The sequence below is a fragment of the Drosophila simulans genome, chromosome 2L (genome assembly GCF_016746395.2).
Source record: "Drosophila simulans strain w501 chromosome 2L, Prin_Dsim_3.1, whole genome shotgun sequence".
NCBI lineage: Eukaryota > Metazoa > Arthropoda > Insecta > Diptera > Drosophilidae > Drosophila > Drosophila simulans.
This window is the reverse complement of record NC_052520.2, coordinates 20,699,066-20,719,373: the sequence shown is the minus strand read 5'-3', so window position 1 is coordinate 20,719,373 and position 20,308 is coordinate 20,699,066. Positions and strand designations below refer to the sequence as shown.

At 40.7% G+C, this 20,308-nt stretch overlaps 2 protein-coding genes across 3 annotated transcripts; one reads left to right on the top strand and one right to left on the bottom strand.

The window, feature by feature from the left end:
* The first annotated feature begins 732 nt into the window (after positions 1-732).
* Positions 733-14,868, top strand: LOC6733026 (estradiol 17-beta-dehydrogenase 11). Of its 2 annotated transcripts, none has more exons than XM_016178000.3 (8): positions 733-1,003; positions 10,017-10,170; positions 10,240-10,364; positions 12,540-12,650; positions 12,725-12,850; positions 12,909-13,030; positions 13,120-13,236; positions 14,069-14,868. In XM_016178000.3, exons 1-8 carry the CDS (start codon positions 980-982, stop codon positions 14,301-14,303), a joined length of 1,014 nt encoding a protein of 337 aa, XP_016025717.1. In that variant the 5' UTR covers positions 733-979; the 3' UTR covers positions 14,304-14,868. The 2 variants fall into 2 exon arrangements, with proteins under 2 accessions (XP_016025717.1, XP_016025716.1); XM_016177999.3 differs by lacking the exon at positions 733-1,003 and adding an exon at positions 2,620-2,872.
* LOC27208061 (integrin beta-nu) lies at positions 14,521-19,800 on the bottom strand. The gene is made up of 6 exons (XM_016183690.3): positions 19,596-19,800; positions 19,456-19,532; positions 19,093-19,279; positions 16,824-17,574; positions 16,570-16,765; positions 14,521-16,461 (listed from the first exon to the last, which is right to left on the bottom strand). Exons 1-6 carry the CDS (start codon positions 19,681-19,683, stop codon positions 15,361-15,363), a joined length of 2,400 nt encoding a protein of 799 aa, XP_016025714.1. The 5' UTR covers positions 19,684-19,800; the 3' UTR covers positions 14,521-15,360.
* Between the last annotated feature and the right edge of the window lie 508 nt (positions 19,801-20,308).

Below are 20,308 nucleotides of genomic sequence, written 5' to 3'. Positions count from 1 at the left end.
ATAAATTGGTAATTACATAAAACGGTACGAACTTATCACATCCTTTTATCAAATGAAGCGACGTGACATTTAAGTGCTTTTAAAAATAATTTAATAAACCATTAAAATTTTATAAATGAACACGAAAGAACATTAAATAAAATAACTAAAATATTTCAGGTTTTTTAGCAAAGTATTCATTTTTATACCCGTTAAGAGGGTATATAAGATTCGTTGAAAACTATTTAACAGGTAGAAGGAAGCGTCTCCGACCATATTGATCAGGATCAATAAGCCGAGTCGATCTAGCCACATCCGTCCGCCTGCCTTCTGTCCGAATGCACGTCGAGATCTCAGGAACTAGAAAAGCTAGAAGGTTGCCACGCCCACTCAAACGCCAACAAACCGCCCATATCTGCCACGCCAACATCGTTGAAGAATTTTTGGTGTTTTTTCTCAATTTAATTAGTCTTGTAAATTTCTATACATTTGCCAAAAAAAAGCATACAACTTTGAAAAAAATTTTAATTTTTTCTCATTTTATTTCCCAATATCTAAATCCCAGAAAAATGATGAAATTTCGCATTCACAATTGCTGAGTAACGGGTACTATAGGTTTGTTCAGTTTAAATAGTAACGACTGTTTTTTTTGAAACCACCAGGCAACTCTGATTACCAAAGTCTAGACTGTCACTCTCTAAATCTCTCTCTCCAGAAAACAACCACTGAAACCTCAGAAGCCCAAAGGAACAGCTGTGTTCGCGCCTTTTCAACATTCCCTCCAGTCCCTTTCATCCGCATTTTTTCTCTCACTGCGCCTGCGTCAGAAGTGTCAAAAATCGTCGCGAAAAGCAGTAAAGAAAATATAAATATACGGACGAAACAAAACTAGACGGACATAGAAGAATGCTGGCAGGTCCAGTACATGAATTTGCATTTGTTGGGAATTAATCGATTCAGTTCGTGCCGGTTGACCTGAAAGTCAAATTATATATTATATATGTACGCGCATATGTATTTGCAGGTAATAAAACCCAGCGGTGAACAAGTGGAGTTAAGTATGTTTAATATAGGCATAGAAAGTTAAAGAATTTCTTATTATTTTTGTGCCCAAAAGTGCTCGCATAATTCCGCAAATGGCCTTAAACATTTTCATCAGTTTCTTGACCCGCAAGACTTCTTGCTCAAAATGCAAATCGAAGTCTAAAAACGCACGCATACAAAACAAACGATATCAAGTCAAAAAACTAAAATTTGCCTATTATGCAATCCGAAGATGTGACGAAATCTTTAAGAACGGCCAGCCATACACCATTTCATGCGATTAACATAACCTGTTTTAATGAGAAAACAGCAAGAGACCAACTCTCGAACTTGGTAGCTTTGTGCGAGTATGTGTGCGCAAAAGAAGGGGAAAGGAATACAAGGAATGAGCAGGAAAGAGAGCCGAAGTGCATTGCGATGTCGACAAGAAGGAAAGAGGATATAAGTTGGCCAAAAGTGCATTTAACCAAATTTACGGGCAGTCGACTTTCATCCGAGGCACAAATAATGTACACTAAAATATGTCGGCTTTTGAGAGGAAAGTAACGGCTTGGTGATGAGTTATTGCGAAACTTGCATACGAGTTAAAAAAAAAATTCAAAATGATTATTGCTTTTTTACCTTTATTCCTCATCCAAGAATTGCGAAGTTCACATTTCGCTGTTTGGAATCAAAATAAGTCATATGCACACAGTTCTTTATTGCAAGTAATATGCAAACACATAAATTCGAATTAGCAATTAGTAAGCGTAGGTCATTTCACTAAATGAATGAGCCACGTGGGAGGTGTTAACGATTTAAGGTGCTAATGCACTTTTACTCAGTCTTTATAACAAATATGCGTAATGAAAGGGCCTCGAAGGTATACTCACACCAGCTAAACTCTTAAAAATAATACGAAAATGCATCACCCAAGCAGTGCAATTTATCTTTCGTGTTTCATAACGCTAATTAGCCCTGTTCACGCCGACCCTCTAATGCGCCGCGTGATAAATTTATGAAAAATGCATAGCAGCATAAGTCTTGATTATTTTAAATAATTACACAAAGCAAAGGGGAAATAAATAGCCAAAAGCGAAGCGCAGCCGAAAGCAGCATAAGAACCGAGCCGCGAGCAAAACAAAAATAAGAAAAATATTGTTAACTACGATAATCCAGCCGAAGCAGCGGCTCAAGCGCGGTGACGTCACAAGCGCGGCTTCGGCCGAGCGGCGAGCGGTAAGCAGCGCAGTCGACGTCGACGCCGGCTATATATCCAATAGCGCGCCAAAATAAGAAGTCGAAATTCATTCCTTTCGAGCCCACAACGTTCAAATTCGTTTGCTACGCTCACGAGAGCGGACGTGCAGTGCGGAAAAATCCGACGAAATCAGGCAAAGTCCCCAGATCCAAACTATATACGGAATAAGCAAACAAAAAACAAACTCAAAACAAAGCCAAATTAATATAGCGCGTCTGCTGCTTGCGGTTGTGTTTCGTCTGCATTTAAATTAACGGGCGAAAACTGCGCGAAATTACATAAATCGAAAGCTAATTAAAACGAAAACCTGTGCCTTAGCGAAGTGTGATTAACCTAACTACCCGAAATCTAAACAGATCCAATTCGAATCGAGCAAATCCAGTGACAGTCTGTGCCGAAATGGAGAAAAACAACAACGAGCTGTCCGCCGAGAACGCGCAGATCCTGGCCAACGGACACGCCCACCCCAATGCCAATGGAGTGGTCCACCCTAAAAAGAAGGCAGTCGCTCCTGCTGCCGATGGCTGGCGTCAAGTCCTGTGGAATACCTGGGATGCCTTTGCGGACGTGGCCTGGTTCATCATCTGCTGCATTGGATACATCCTGCAGGCAAGTTTACTTAGTCAAGAAATTAACTGATGGAATGAACAAGTGATGTAACACTCAAAAGTCTGATTCAAAAATATATCACAGCTCTCCAAACGGAGAATTCAATAAAACGCTGCCTTTGACCTTCCTAGCGTTTTGATTTAATTAGGCAAAGCCAAAATTTGCTTCAGCTTTAATTATCAGCAAATAAAAAATACCCATAAACAAAAGGTTCCTAATTTCTGAGCGATCAAATGAAAGACCGTATTGTCGCTCGAAGTGCTGCATGCCCGAGACCTTCTCACTTTTGTTTAAAGCAGTTTAATAAAAACGGTTGAGCGATTGTTGGGACTCATTTGCTTCCTCAGCTCGAAGAATAATTTACCTTCGCGCTGCCTTTGCGCTTGATTAGCATCATTGTGCGATTTAGTAAACGCATTTCACCTTCGGCACTCGTCCAAATGTGTCAAAGTTTTTGGGAGAATATAGCAGAGAATTCAGACAGTCTGGCAAAAATAACGAGCGCAGCGATTAACTTATTTAATTAGCAGCGGAAAGGATGTGATGTGTGTGTGATATATGGCCAAAGGTAATGGGCATTGCCGATGGCAGCACGTGTGGCGTTTAATTGGAACCGTGAAAGAGATTTAAGGCATTAAGATCCAGCGCAGACGGGTTTCCAGATCGTATCTGTGGACCCGAGGGAGGAGTTCTGGTGATTTAGGGACTGCCCGAGATGATGTAAAGCAGACTGTGAACGATAATTTATTTTGACTTGCGAATTTGGCATTCGAGATGCCATCGGGAAGGGAGGGGATTGGATGGCCGGAACCAGTTAGGAATTGAGTTATCATGTCCATGTTTAATCAAGGCCATAAACTAGCCTCGGATAATATGTACATGAGCTAGACGGTTGCTCAAAAATATTAATTACTCAAACTCGATATTTGGAAAATAGAAATTACTCGTTACTTGAATTTGCGCAGCCAGCAACTATAATCATTAAAAACCTAGCTGAAATGACAATAATCCGAATTTGAAATGCTTGATTGGCCACATATCTAATTGATTTACACAGTTGAGTGAGAGTACAAACTCTGAGAACTACAACCACTACAACCATTAGTCCGATAGAGTCAATGAATCAGCTCATAGGCGCCAAAGATCGCTGGAAATTTGAAAATGGGGCCCAGACCCGTATCGGGCTCAAACTAACACTCTGACACGCTAAGTGGTTTTTAAATAACCAAAAATAAAAGACAATGAAAGCAATTTCAATTTTATTACGCAAGCCTTGGTTTGCGGTAATTATATTTTCACTTTACCGCAAAAAAGGTAAAAAAACTTTTGTAGCCAGGGGTTAGTGAGATATGATCGTGATATATGTGTGGCACAACAGCCACTTCCATCGGTATTCCTCAGCTGCATGGGAGAGGGCCATAAAATTAGAGACGATTCGAAACTGTTGACATTAGCATGCCGAATGCAAAACCAGCGACTCAGAAAGTCAAATGAATTTGCATGTTAATTCACGGATTTGGAAACGCTTAAATGATGATTCTAAACGCTATCCGCTTGACTTGCTCCTCAACGATAGTTGGCAGATGTGCAAATTGCACGCCGGTTGCTGCGATTGAATTAACAATCGGTTACTGGGTGGACGGACCCGTGGAGTATTATTAGCCCGATTTATGTCAATGCATTGCTGGCATGCATTTAACAAAAGACTTGGGCAACAAACTTGCGCTGGAAGTTCCACCTACAAGTCGGATCTTGGATGGGAGGAGAACTTATGTGGGCTCTGTTACACAGTTATAAATTTACTTTAAATTCTGTTAATATAGTTTCGTAATGTTAATTATTTTTGGAATTTGTTCGGTAAACTATGGCATGATACCAAACTTTATCATCCAAGAGCTTCACACAACACAACATTTTAAATGTTTCATACATTTGGGAATGGTTAGTTGAGCTAAGTTCCAAATACACGTTTACATCTAGCAATATTTGTATTCTTGAAACTGTGGCCAATAAGAATGAAAATGTCTCCCGACCAATTCGGAGCATATTTCTCCGAGTGCCGGCGGCGCATGTAATGAGAGTCAATTCCGCTGAGTTACTGCGCGCTGCCGAAGTCGCTGTCAACGGCGCGGCAGCGTTTGGCTTGTTGACCTAGTTCAACTTTTGCATTTTGCCGGCCCGTGGTGGCGGTGCTGGCCACTTGGAGAGCCTGTTTTTATTAGCTAGCCGCAAGACCCACACATCCATCCACACACATCGCATTGTATTTGTGGGAACAACAACAGCCACCGCAATTTCGCGGGCACTCTTGTGTGTGCGATGCAAACGCAAACGCAAACGCAATTGAAACCGAAAGTGTTTGCGGCCCCCCAAAAGGCAAATAGCTAAACACAATATCTTACTACTGGATGGGTTAGATCGCCTCTTCGCAAGCCGTGCAAGCCGCAAGTCGTTTGTTGGCTTAGAGACCGGGCCGGTTGCAGGTTCATAACCCGCATGCGGCCTTGTGCTTTCGACTGATTTACGCTGCCAGTGTGTGTGTCAGCCTGAAAAATGGGTTACTGGGCGGGGGATGTAATATGTACTCGTGACAAGAAACAGAAAAGAAACTGTCTGGCTGGCCATCGTACATCATCGTAAAAACAACCTCAAGTTGTGGCAAGCAAGCACTTAAAATTATTTGAGGAAGCAAAATATTTTCATTAACTGCCTTGAGAACGAACTTTTACAAATTGAAATCCAGTTGAACGTTCTTTGAATAGCTATAATTTTGAAAATATCAAATTAAATAAACAAGTTTTATACTCTTGTATATTCGATGTGTGTGTGTGTCTATATTATTTTACTCGTTTAATTTAATATGGTATTGGTACTTTTACAATACCAAATACCAATACAAAATGCTGACTACCCGAAATAGCTTTAATTTTCACAGAACTGAAAATGACACTGCAAGTTCCCCTGTCTCAAAATAAATGTGCTTCGAGCTAATCACTCGACATATCCGTTGCAGCTGAGTTCGGCTTGGCAAATATCCGCTTTTGCAGACAAATTACAACGCAGCCACTCAATCCACAGGTGGCAGTAGCCGAGATCGCATAGAACTCGATTGTGCGATCTATGAGCGCGTGCCTCTTAGTCGAATACACTGCTAGAAACCTTTATTATGATGCTAATTTTTCACAAATCTATAAATGAATATCGCCATTGAAGGCCGTGCCGTCAACCGATGACAGCCATATAAAATCAGCAAAAAGCGCAAAGAAGCAAAACAACGATGAGAAGCCAGACATGAGCAAACAAAACTTAAAGTGCAAAATCATTGGCCAATTGGTCAGGCAGGCTGGAAACTTTCAAGTGTATAAGAGGGGGGAGGGGAGTGCAGACTACTCGATTCAAATGCAATACACAATGCTAAAGCTTAACGTTGCTGTGTTTGCTGCGTTTGTTGTCGGAGGGGTTCAATTTCAGGTTTATTATTATTTTCTGATGCCTTTGCACTTTTCTGGGGGTATCGCACTTTATTGTTTTGCTAAATAAATTAGGTCTCTGTAAAATTATTAAAATGAGTTTTTTTAATTGAATTTTTAAATATGTAAATTGTTTTTTGTTTGTTATATATAATGGAGGGATTTTTTAAATAAAAGAAATTAAAGTTTTAGACGAATCGCAAAAATGTAAGTGTCTATCCCTCAAATCCTTTTTAGGAAGATAATTGATGTATATCTTACACCTTAATACCATTTCAATTATTATTTTACAATATTATTGACTAAAATAAACTCTTAAACTTTTTTTTTGACAATTCGTAGGGTATTATAGGTTAAGCAAACCGAATCTTCGATGCGCCTAATGTTGCTGCTGTTGCTTTTTTATTTTTATTGCAACTGTCGGTGTCTTGTTTTAAAGCGATTCGGCAAAGAAGGTCATTCGGAGGGGGGCTCAGAGAGGGGAAGGGCAAAGAGGCGGTCTGGCAGTCGACGTCTGCCAAGTGTTTGTGCATTGGCAACATTGCATTGGCGCTTACAATGTTTTGTGGCAAGTTCGTGCCTTAAGTCTTTTGTTTTGGCTCATTCGCGCAAAGTGCACTCAAAGCCACTTTGAGTTTTTCGCCCGACTCTCAACAAGTGGGCACAATTTAAGCCAATTTGGCCGACAGCAGGTGCGACTGTGTTCGATATCAAGCTTTTGGGGTTGGGCAAGAGGCCGCTAGCTTGTGGTATTCGGTTTCACTTTCGGCTGGCTCTAGAACCACGTTAACCACCTTAACCATGTTAACCAGACATCGGCGACTCGGCTTGTTGATATTTTCGCAATTCTCTTGGTACCGAAAAAACTGAGAGAGCGAAACAAGTTTGTCCATTTGCTTTTGTCTGCAAACATTTGATTACTGGCTAAGAGCAAAGCTACCACAAATGATGATGGTAATGATGATGGCGGGAATGGAAACAGCCCAGCCGGCTTAGCGCCTTAGAAGTCTGCGCGCGAAAGGAGCCTCAGATCCGGAGATCGTACGTTTGGCATTTAGTTTGCATATATTATGCAAGATTTTCGCAATCCCCAGACATGAGAGAACTCCAAAGCTATTTAACGGAGCTAATGAAGGGGGAAGATCGTGTTAATTAATGTTTAAATAGCTCTAATGAGCTAAACATTTTTCCATTTGTGCAACTGGGGTCAATTATGACTGGAGATCGGATTGCTAGTACTTGTTGTGTTGGTTGCAGCGACTTGGGAACACTTCACACCTTTAAAAATCAAAGCAGTGATTTGTTCGCCATCGAAACGGCAAGGATCTGAAAATAATGAATTGAAAATCAAAATACAGAAATCAAAAATCTAACCTTCAAACGTTAATTATTTTTCGCTCTTTAAAGTGGCTTTACTTTTAATTGCATTCATAATTAACTTGTATGATTTCTAAGCCCATAATGTACAGGCTTCCGTTACAAATAAAATAACCATTAATCAGTTTCAAACGGCAAAGACCTTTGAAAAATTTCCTACCAGGTAAATCAAATAAAAATCAGTTCATCCAAGATCAATCCGATCTGTGGCCTTCCGTGTGTTACAAAGGTCGAAGCGTTGAACCTTGACAATCACCAGAAAATCAGAAGACAAACAAAAACTAGCGTCAAATGCTGCGGGACCAATAAACCCAACTGAATGGACGCTGTGCTGACTCGGCAGGTTTTATGTCGGGGAAATATTTTCAGCAGACTAACAAATTCTCAAATGACACGGCCAAATTTTGAAACTTGTCTGCAAAATTTACATCTGTTGAATAAAAGTCTCGAAAAATTTCCGTGATCTCGCGCACCTCTTTCTCTTTCATTCTTGTCCACTTAATTCGATTTCAATTTGCATACTTTTGTCTTCTTATGCCACATCACAACATGAAAAGAAATCGCTGCTCCCATTATGTTGATTATCGTATTATGTATAAATTATAATTGCGTGCTTCCTGTCCTTCTTATTTGAGTTGAGCCGGGAAAAGAGCATATTGCCTGTTGAATTATGTGACAAAATGTCTGTCAACGAGCTGACAGCAGCAGCGTGGAAAGAAAAGGGCCAAAAGCAGCCCATCATCATTGTTGTCAGCGACTTTAGCCTGCACAAGTCGCCGGTAACAAGTTTCCTTTGATTAATTTTTGTATAATTTATGATAACATTTTTCGGGGAGACAGGAAAACGTTTGCAATAAAGAAATAAAGGGGAGATTTTTACTTTCTATACACCGAAGGCCATTTACTCTTGTATTTGTTTAGACATATTTAAAAAAACACTACTTGCCATACAAACTAAACGTTTATCAAGTGATATTATTGTAAAAGATATCATGTTAAATGATATGAACAAATCTATGCTTATAAAGCTTTCAATCAAATATTTATATATTTTTTAATACTATCCATTTATACAATGGAAATATGTATAATATACTATTGTCTTTATACAAAACTATTTATTAATCAGCTAAATAGATTTTGTTTAGGTCTACATACTTATTAGTAGGGACATCATCATTTGAGTGTATCAAAAGCAACAAAGTTGCGACACATTGTTAATGTCAAAATAATTGGACACGCTTGCCAGACCGGGTTCGAACACGGGTTCAGTTTCAGGTGCAAAAGTACCATCCCAGGAAACCAGGTGCCCTGAGCGGATGGGGCGAATAGCTGGCGGCAAGTTCGCGTGTGGCATGAAAATTTATGGGATGCCCCCGCGTGCAACGCAGAAAGTGCTACTGTGCAACATGTAAAATATTAAGTTCGCCGCCTCAATCTTTTGTTTCGCCTTTCCCTTTCGAGCAATTTATGTTCGGCCGCCAGGGAGGCGCGATGGTCATAAATTTTGACAGCTTATTGACACTAAACGGGCGCATTAAGTTTTTGGTTTTTGCTGCGAATTTCTTGAACTACCTACATATATCAATTAATTGCGGGGCAATTGAGGTGAGCTGCTCGCCTCGCCCACTGCCGCCTTCAATAGGTTTTCCAAGGCAGCAAATTGCGGTCTATTAACACGCAGATGCCAAGTGGCAAAAGTTGTTTACAATTTTACACTTTGTTTGGACTTCCTTTGGGTATTGTGTAAGCTTTGAATTTGTCTCTATTTGCATACGCGTGACTCGTATCGGTTTTGGTGGGCCGACATACGTGTATACAGCAAATGAATGAGACGAGAAAACAAAAGACTTAGGCGACAAACTCATTTGCATAGCGTAGTATAGGAAAAAAGATAGCTATTTTATGGTATTGTTTTTTAAATTTACATATTTTTTATAATATTTGTTTAGACAATTATAGATTGCCTACGTGTTCAAAGAACTTTGGTGAATTTGCTATGTATTATTTATGATTCTGAGTTATATCTGCTCATTAAAAATATGTCATATAATAATAGTAATCACAAGCATACAATACAAAAATACTAATATTTTCATTTATGCATCCTTTGTAATTAATGGGAATGTATAGGAAGAGATACATATAATACTTACTCAACAAAGAAAAAAAAGCCGATGAACTATATCAGACATAAGTGTTCCACGGAACCCTCGCCAAATTACTATTTAATTAACTTCTCTTGAAAATTAATGATAGCCCTCCTCTAATTAAATTCAATTTTCCGTCGCTTCCAGGATCTTTACTACATTGCCTTCGGCTATCCCGAAAAGGAGCTCAACACAGACATTGCACTGATCACAGGTGGTGGCAACGGACTTGGTCGCCTTCTGGCTGAGAGACTGGGAAAAATGGGAACCAAGGTCGTTATCTGGGACATCAACAAGAAGGGTGAGTCTTTGGATCACGCGACATTCAAGAGGGTCATCAAATAATTTCATTATAATCCCTTCCTGGCAGGCATTGCGGAAACCGTCCAAATTGTCGAAGAGGCGGGTGGCTATTGCAAGGGCTATGTGGTGGATATATCCAAAAAGGAGGAGGTCTACAAGGCAGCCGATGTCATCAGAGACGAAGTCGGTGATGTAAGTATGCAGAAATAATACAATCGTTATATATTAAATTCAATACTTGATTGTCTGGCCATTCCAAATACCACTTCATTTGAATTGGCTTTGGAATTCAATACATATTCGATATTCGACAATACTCGTATGAGTAAAGAAACATTTATTTTGTCCGTGCTATCTGTCGAATATTCAATGTATTGTCCATATTTCTCAAACCAGGGCGAAAGGCGGGAAGTGCGTGCGGGAATTGAAGCATAAAAGTCCAGTAATTGCTGTTTACAGTCGAGCGTCTAATGTGGCATCAGACTAGTCGTCATATAATTGTTTGCTGAGGGGCGTTTAATGGCCTTTATGCTGGCCAGAACCCAGCCTGCTTCTTGGGAGCGCGGAACACATGTAAGCCGGCACCATCCAAGACTTGCAACAGTGGCTGCCACACCCCGTAGCAACACATTTATGCATATTCATGTCATAAATTTAAGCCAAAGCCAGGGCGGAGAGGAGAAAATTTGTATGCATGAGCGCATCGTCATCGTTGCGGCAACCTTGAGAAATTGTTGCACATTACACAAACGGCGGCAAAAAATGCAGAAGCCAAGTCCAATCCGGTCTCCTACAAACTGGTTGCCATTTCGCATTCGATCTGCTCATTTATCACAATCTGGGGCAGTTCCAGGCATGGCAGCCATGCAAGTGAGCGATATTCAAAGTAATCCCCACATTTTCGGTTAAGCTCTTGCGACTTTTCGCGGTGGTATTTTAATCAATTTACTTGCTAATTATGGAAATGTTTTGTTGTTTCTACCTTTGCTCCTTCAATTAGAACTTTGTTCACATTTAATACACACGATGAGTAGTCATGGTTGAGGAAGTTCATTAACTAAAGGGAGAGTAATTAGACAGAATATGTTAATTGAGAGAAGGTTTGTGTGGGCTCTGATTTCGTATTTTTCTAGCTGTAGGTGCCTTGAATCACTTTCAATAAAAGTTTCCCATATTCACGGTCTCCAGAGTTCTCCATTTATAAATTTAAATTTTAGGTAATTGCCATCATTAAGATATTTCTCATGCATGTCCAGGTCAATTTCCAAAGTGTACTGAACTGCCAAAACCCCCTAATTATTTGCTAAAATTACACCTATAGGAGAAAAACGATAGAAAAGTTGTTAAAATGATGTCAGAAACTCAAGCATAAAAGCAAGCAGCAAGAACACTAATAAGGTAAAAAAAAACAAAGCCATCATTTTGAAAGAGTTATATAATTACGGCGGCAACATCGCTGAACCTGAAAGTCTGAAAAACTAAATAGAGATAAAAAGCAGTGGCTACAAAAAAGCAAAACAAAATTTAACTGCTTAGTAAGTCATGCGTTATGCAGATGACGCGTTGCTTTTTGCTGTCTTTTTTAGTTTTCAAATCTGTTGTTGTTTCTTCTCAGTTTTACTATTGCTCGAAGCCCTCTGAAATATTACATTTAATATTTTTTAATGGCCTGGCGATGTTGTTGTTTGTCTTAATGGCTCGCCGCTGTTGTTGCTGCTTTTGCTTAATGCACGCCTCGTTAAATGTTTTTGCCCGGTTACAGCGGGGCAAATTTGAAATCGCTCATACGCAATGTATGACCTGCCCCTGCCCCACACACCACTTGCACTTGAACTCGCCCTCAAATGGGATCATTGTTGTGCACTTGTTGTTAACTTATTTAGCCACCAGCTGTAATCGGCTAGGTTTCAGGGGGACAAAGTGAGTTATAGTTGTTATTTAAGTTTTCAAGCATCTTACATTATTCGCATTAAGACCTTGACATGCTCGACATTACGGTTGGCTGCCATTTGAAGGATTTCACTTTTTGGCAAGTGATTTCAAAAACTGACGATCGAATCTTACGAAATTTGTCTAAACTTGAAAAGCCTGATTGGCTTGGAAAAACTACCTTCGAAATATGTTTTTTTTTTGGCAGATTGTAAATCAAATACTTTATGAATCAAGCAAAGCGAATATCTTAGGCACACCTCTAAGGCGTTTACCAGTTAGATCATAAGTCGAGAAAAAAGTATTTATTTGTAGGCCTTTTGGAGTTTGTGGCATGACAAGAAGTTGAGCAATCTGCCAAATGCAGTCAGATTCTTTGGCAGATAACGATTTAATTCAAATAAAATTAACTTTGGCCACTTTTCGTTTACATTGCAGATCACTCTGCTGATCAACAATGCGGGCGTTGTATCTGGGCTGCACCTTTTGGATACACCTGACCATCTGATCGAGCGATCGTTCAATGTGAATGTCATGGCACACTTTTGGGTAAGTCGTCGACGTCCATAAAACCACTTTGTGGCCAGAATGTGGATGCTAATGCCGGTGTTTCAATGTTGCAGACGACAAAAGCGTTTCTGCCCAAAATGATTGAGAATGATCGAGGACATATTGCCACGATCGCCTCGCTGGCCGGCCATGTGGGCATTAGCAAATTGGTCGATTACTGTGCGAGTAAATTCGCAGCGGTGAGTGTGCTTTATTTTCGCCCCTGCGATTCCCCTCCTGAGTTACCGATAATTACAGGTTGGCTTTGATGAGGCTTTGAGGCTGGAGCTGGAAGTCCTTGGACATACGAACATCCGAACCACCTGCATCTGCCCCTTCTTCATCCAGGCCACTGGCATGTTCGACGACGTGAATGCCAGGTGAGTACCAAAGCCACCATCCCGGTCCAGATCCGGATACCGACCTCCATCCACCTGAACTGACGTTTTGACTGGGTAAATGATTGCAGATGGGTACCCACACTGAATCCCAACGATGTGGCCGATCGTGTCATTGCGGCCATCAGGAAGAACGAGAAACTGGCCGTCATTCCCGGTTTCCTGAAGGTCCTCCTCTCCTTCAAGTGGTATGTAAACAAACGAACTTTCGCCCCGGCCTAATAATGATAATTTGCCGCACTTAATTAGGCGCCATAATGGTTGTAAGGTGCTTGTAGGCCCCTAATGGGAAAAGCTTGACTTGAATATTTTAATTTGAGTTTATTTAATGCCGTGTTCGCTGTCGAGGGTGAAGTAAGCCATACGTGGCAGGGGGAAAGGGTGCAGGTGTTGCAGCTAATGTTGATTTAATGATGGGCTCTCTTTTGTCAGGGAAAATAACTAGCATTAAAAAAGAATACAGCATCTGCACAGTATTTTGTTAAAAAGCAAATCACTTGAAGTCACAAGAACTTGTTCCATCCAATGTCACATTTTGCAGTATCATGGGTAATATTCCAATGTTTAATAAAACCTTAATGTGCACTTTATGTGGCACTCCCAATAAAATGTAGGAAATCCTCGGTTTAAAAGCGTGACCACATCCCCATCTACCGCATCAAAAATAAAGATAAAATGCAGATCTAAGCAGGAGTGCTCTCCCTTTCAGTACACTGTTAAAAAAAAGGTGTCTGAATACATATGGGTTTATTTAAACTACCACTGAGATATAATAAATATTATATAAAATCAGATGTAAAAATATACAAAACAAATTTCCATTGTTACCAATATTTTCTTTAGTCGAGCAAAAGAAAAGCCTTAGAGAAGGGTAGGTAGCCCCAACCCAAAATCATAGCGCACCCCGTCCACATTACCATGCCTAATGGCCTCGCTTTAATGTGTTTCTCCTAAATAATGCACAATATTTACCTTTAGCTGGGCCCACCTTTACTCACCCACCCTCCTTGTTTTTCGCAGGACCTTCCCCTGGGGCTGCGTGGGTGGCTTGCTGAAGCGACTGGTGCCCGACGCCTCCCCCCACGGCCTGCCCAGCTCCATAGCCGTTCCCGCCGTACCGCTGAACTCCAGTTCCAAGTCAACGGCCGCCGATATCGCCGCTTTGGATGCTGAGCTAAGTAGCGTTACTCTGCCGGCGAAGCCACCCTCTATGCTCATCCAAAGGACACCGTCGCTGGGGGAGCGAGTCCTTTGAGCGCCCAACACCAAGAGCACACCATCCACTGCTGTTGTTGTATTCACATTATTCTTTTTCCAACGTGGAGGTACGAGCATGTGTAATTGAATTTCGTGTTTTTGGCGCTTTGGCCGCGAGGAACCAATACTTAGTCTAAGCTACGAATCTAGTGATATTACATTTAGTTAAAGTAGATTGAAGGGGAAAGCGTTTAGCCTTAATTAATCGAATTGTATTTTTGTAATGCCTCTTAAGTTAAGGTAATGTTTTGCATTTCCGATTGCCAGTAGTCATCATTTAATTTAATCAATCCTCCCCAAGCGGATTAATGTAAACGATGTCATAAGCCATTATTTTTGTACTTATATGAATACAATCAAATCGTTTTGCTCAAAGGAGCTGTCCAATTCGAAAATTGAAAGCTAACTTGGTTATGCGTTTACTCGTTTTTTAGCTGTAATAAATTTTAGATTTTTTTCATTAAGCTTAGATATACACGAATTTTTGAACAAATTTATTAAATTTTGATGTATAAAAAACAAATTTATGTTCTAAATATATTATATAAAAACATTGATCTTAATAGTGCTATTGTTGTGACCAGTCTTGGAATTGGATTGTTATTTCAGAACGGGGCTTCTTACTTCTAATAAACACTTAAAATTTATATTTGTATTCATATTTTCGTAAACTCGTCAATTTCGAGTTAAAAGAGCTTAAAAACAAAAGAGAGAGTGCTATAGTCGAGTTACCCGACTATCAGTTATCCATTACTCATCTAGTGAAAATTCGAAGGAGAGATTTTTTTGAATACCGACAGAAATTGGGAACGAAATTAGAAAAAAAAACGGACGGTCGGACATGGCCAGATTCATTCGGCTTTTTATAGTGATCAAGAAAATATACTCTTTATATGAACGGAAACGCTTACTTTTTCCGGTTACATACTTATCAACTCGAATCTAGTGTAACATATGACTCTACGAGTAACGGGCATAAACAAATATTGAAAAAATGTTCAGACGTAGGTTGGCTGAAGTACAATCTAATAAATTTTAAAAAACGTTTTTCAAAGTTAACTTGCGAAAGGATTCTCATCATGCTTAACACTTAGCGCCTTGGGCACTTCATATCTTCCCACTGGGTCCCTGTAAATGGGATTCTCCTGTCGGACACTGTTCTTCTGGTCTTCCTCAAACTTGGCATATTCCCTGGCATCCTTAGCTCGAATGTACCACAGAAATAGGAAAATGGTCAAGAGTCCAATGAGCAGAGTAAATACCGATATATATCCCACCAGAGCCACGTAATCCGAGGGCTCGCAATCAACTGCCTGGATGGTCAAGAAGTTTGAGTGGTCGACGACCTGGTAGGCGAAGAAGCTGTCACATTGGATGCCATGCTTGTTCACCAGTCGCACCAAGCATTGATCCTGCTCGGGATCCAGCTCGTGGACAAAGTTGTATGGATAGGTTTCTTGTCTATCCAAACTGCTGCAAATTTCAGTCAAGTTTTCACAGACGCCCATTCCCTGTTTTTGCTCGATCAGACATGTGACACAGGGCTCATAGAACAAACACAGTTTGTTGTCCTTCTCTGGATCGATTTCACAGAATTTACCCAAATACGGCTCCTCACACTGGCACTCCTCGCACTGGCAGGTGCCTCTTTCCGAGCATATTTCGCCAGTGGGTCCCACACAGGCGTCGGTATCCCCATTGCAGTTGCATTTGCTACCCGACCATCCGTATTTGCAAACGCACTGGCCGCAGAAACAATCCGCCAGCTTTTCATCGCAGTCCAGGCATTCGCGACACTCGCAAAAAGGACCCGTATATCCAGGATCACACAGGCAAGTTCCGCAGTCACAGTCCCCGTGATTGGAGCAAACCAATTCGGAAGTGGATTTATCCGAAAACGGTTGACGGCATTTCTGGAGCAGAGCTTCATTGCTGGTGACATTTGTGGCATCTGTGGGACAAGTGCAATAGGTCCCAGTCCACCCCTCGTCGCATTCGCACATTCCGCAGTACAAATAGCCCTTATAATCGCACAGGAAACGGCCTTCCTCGTTTTCCGGATCTGGAGTTTCCTGGCAGGGACACGGCCGCTGAAGCTCAACATCCAAATCCATGAACTCGCTCAAGGAGGTTTCCTCCACCCGGATTTTGTGCGTCTGAAAGCGAAAGAGAATGAAGTGGTAAGTGAACTGTGCAAACATATATCCCAAAGATAATCCTTGAATTAAATTATTGTTTTCCACTTAGTATTTTGTTTGTCTTACATAAGCCTGATTATCGGGATATTTCTTGAGGGTGACGTCCACGTAGAAATCAATCTGCTTGCCCAGAGTGACGTTATTGCAGTAATTCCGCTTTTGTAAGCTGGGAAACTGACCGCCGCAATCCGTATAGTAAGCCATGTCAATAAAATCCGGGCTATTATCGGCAAACTGAGTGCGTTTAATCAGACTCTCATAGCTAAAAGGTAGAACTAGTGAGATTTAGGGTCTAGGAAGAGCAGTACCGTCCCACTTACCTCTTTTTGATTAGTTCCAATATATTAGAGGAATCAGCACTCAGAATATCCACGTAACTGATTTCCTTCATTAGGCCACTGAGTTCCCAATAGCTGCTTACCACCTCCTCGGTGACAGCAAAGATTACATTAATCTTGCGACGAAGCAACTCCCGATAGATTTCTTCCAGCGAGGGGTAGTCGTAGTCCAATGAACCCGTGTACTCACCTGCTTGATTCAGGTGACACTGCTTATCATTGCGCTGGATAATACCTGCTAGAAGTCCGTCCCCCGCTAAGTGCATAAAGCCATCGGTCACTAAGATCACCACTTTTCGAGCTTGTTCCTTCCAGCCGATTTCCTTGGTGCACACTATAACCTGCATCAGAGCGTCCAAGCCGCCTTCGAGATTGTCCAAGTTTCCAGTGATTTTGCTGTTCGCCACGGCTGAGGTGAACGCTGGTATATCATCGGTTAGCGAAAGTTGATGTCTATATCCATAGGTTGGTTCACACGTGGCCCGCTCCGCAGCACAGGGGTTTTCCCTATGCTGTGGCAGAATCATGGGTAGAGTTGGCTTGTCCGCGAAGGAACCGAATCCCAGTCTGTAGTTCCCTGTTAGATTTTTTAGAGTCTGACTCAGTTGGGCTCCCAACTCCTCCAGGGTTTCCTTGTCATCCCTCATTGTCCAGGTTAGATCCATCAGTACGTACAAGTCGAGTGGATTGTTGCGTGCAGTTCTATAGCTCAGCTTGATTCTTTGCGTGTTTCCTGTGAGACAAAAAGGAATGAAAGGTAATAGATCGCTTTACTATGCACCTGAAAAGCAACCTTGTTTATGAGCTGTTTTATGGGCTGACACATCTACACAAGCTGAAACCAGTCTGCTATATATTCTGCACTCATTTCAGTCTCGCAGTGAGAAAAACTATCGCTTATTATATTAAGTATTCATTGGAGTGCATTTTAGGGTGTTAACTTTTAAAGCACACATTTTTATGTCCGTCGAAAGTTCTGTTAATATTTAAAATAAATAAATAATTTTTCGTCAAAGATGAAAATAAATATTGTGTGCCAACTCATTTTCTCTGTGCATCGCTACTGCTTTGTAACCATTGATTACCACTTGAGCCAGTTCACACCCAGGATAAATGTTTGGCGCTTCCTTGTAATCCTTAAGCGTGCAATTAACCGACTTCCCTATACCACTGTTTGTGCTAATAACTGGGTTTCTTAACCTAGCTAGATTTCCACTCAAGCGATGCTAATGGTTATTAAATTGGTTAATAAGCTCTTGGAGAATCAAAATTATTGACAGACATCGGAATGCGGCTCGATGAAAACAACTTAGCACCATATCGATTGAGATAAAAGCAAATGCATTATGGAGACTGAGGAATAAAAGTGCTAGTTGGGTCAATATGCTAAAAATAAGTGTCCCTAAAACGGGTTAACAACTTAAAATAATTTAATACAATTATACGTTGTAGTTTTGTGTGATTTAATCCCAGAAGTTAGTAATTTATGTATAAATTAGGTACAAAGCTCCAAAATGTGTATGTATGTTTTTTGCAATTGATCGTGTTTCACACATTGAAATATTATTTAACCCTTGAGAAAACGTGATCGATTTATGCCCATAAACAACAAAAGCACTTTCTCATGATTCAGTTTTGCTTGTTTATATCTACACCACAACGAAGGAATAATCGACTAGTTATGGGATCACAATACTTATAAAGTGGGTTAAGTCAGACATTAGATTATTATTATTCTATTGTCTTTGGTTCAGTGAACTTTCAACAGTGTTGGCAAGGGCGTCGCCAGGGTTGGGCAGGGGGGTCAGCTGACCTCCCCCTTTTCTTATTCTCTTAGTCAATCTGCCTCCAATTCTATCGATCTGCTTCCCATACATAAGCTGTTTGATAGGTGCTTTCACTAGGAGTTTCCAGCGTTGGAAGATTAATTCTACTTTCGCCCCCCCTGGCTGATGGCCTTGCGACGCCCTTGAGTGTTGGAAAGGGAGGGGGAAAGAAAGAGAGTGATAGAGAGGCATTCCCACGCTAAATGGTACAACAATAACAAGATGTGACATCCACCAAGTGCTGATAAGCAAAGCACGGACACAAAACAAAATGTTTAAAAATGATGTGGAACAAATACGAAGTAGTGGGGGGGGGGGGGGGGAATGGAAGAGTGACACACTTGATAGAGGAAAAAAGTGTTGGTGGGAAAGAGATGGGCTTAGCCACACGGTGAATCACATTTGATAAGATAAGGAAAGCACACCTTTGACCAACTTAAGGTATGCCCGCTGGGGTGTGACTTGAACAGCCTGATCCCTGGTTTCGTAGTCCTTTAGGGGCTTATCCTGAAGGACATCTAGGACCGGCTGGTTCTCGTATATATCCGTTTCACTGCAGTTGTAGTTAAGTAGTTGCCGGCGAGAGAGACAACGATATCCCACTTGGTAATTCTGAGATGCAAGCAAATAATAAAATGAATGACTTCGCAAGGATGAGTGCATTGTTGCTATATTGTTGCAATTTTTTACCGATTCATCTAGTTGTGTCAATTTCTTGCCTACTTTTCGGTATATTATCTGCCAGCTAGGAGCCGTTTTTGTTTTCCTGCCATCTCGCTCGCACTCACCTTGTCCGTGCACCAAGCGCATTCCAGATGAGCGGATAAGCATCTTTCGCAGCTGTCCGCGTGCCTGCACTGATCATCTGCGTAAGGGAGATGGCGATAACAAATCCGTTATGTAACGGCAAAGCTGCCGGCTAACAAACCAATTGAATCTGCATCCGAATGAGAGATCTGAGCCATTAGAAAAAGCAAATATATCCACAAGAACGCCCTTCCGCGCAGTGACGTCATTTTCGTAATGTGTGCAATTTAATATATTTTTTTTGCCAAGGGAGCCAGCGACCGTTCGGCATTAGGAGTCAAGCGTAACTAATATTTGTTCAGTACGAAAAACGTTGATAGCTCCGCTCGTATCTTATCAGGTGAGCGTGATAAAAAGTGTAAGAAGTTATTGGGAAAATAATATGATTAGAATAAATAGGACTCTTAAAAAAGAAATGGGAGCTATAAGAGATAATAAATGAAAACAAAATTCATTCACTCACTACATTTTACTACATTAAAAAAATCATTGCTATCGTTCGTATGTTTTGTTTAAATAAAATATTAGTTTTCCAAACACTACATACATATATATTTATTTGGAGATCCATTTCTTTATTTATTTAGATATCATATTTAGTCGCAACCAAAACCATAAATAAGACAGTATACATATTGTATCTAGATGTCATTAAAATTCCATCCCATTAGAAATAAATAACCAACCAGCTCCCATTTAGAGGCAGAGAAGAATTTACTTATGTGTACTTTAAATATGTGGAGCCATACGTTTTGTAGCTGTCAGAGCATGTAAGAGAGCGAAAATACTAAAATACACCAAGACGAATTCATATAAAAGAGTCTAAAGTAAACA

Excerpts from the sequence above, each read along its gene's own strand:
- LOC6733026 (XM_016177999.3), top strand. The coding sequence starts at position 2,663 with ATGGAGAAAAACAACAACGAGCTGTCCGCCGAGAACGCGCAGATCCTG. Across the intron at positions 12,651-12,724 it reads ATGTCATGGCACACTTTTGG|ACGACAAAAGCGTTTCTGCC; the intron begins GTAAGTCGTCGA and ends TCAATGTTGCAG. Across the intron at positions 13,031-13,119 it reads TTCGACGACGTGAATGCCAG|ATGGGTACCCACACTGAATC; the intron begins GTGAGTACCAAA and ends AAATGATTGCAG.
- LOC27208061 (XM_016183690.3), bottom strand. The coding sequence starts at position 19,683 with ATGACGTCACTGCGCGGAAGGGCGTTCTTGTGGATATATTTGCTTTTT. Across the intron at positions 19,280-19,455 it reads GCGCTTGGTGCACGGACAAG|AATTACCAAGTGGGATATCG; the intron begins GTGAGTGCGAGC and ends CTTGCATCTCAG. Across the intron at positions 16,766-16,823 it reads TTGGAACTAATCAAAAAGAG|CTATGAGAGTCTGATTAAAC; the intron begins GTAAGTGGGACG and ends TCTACCTTTTAG.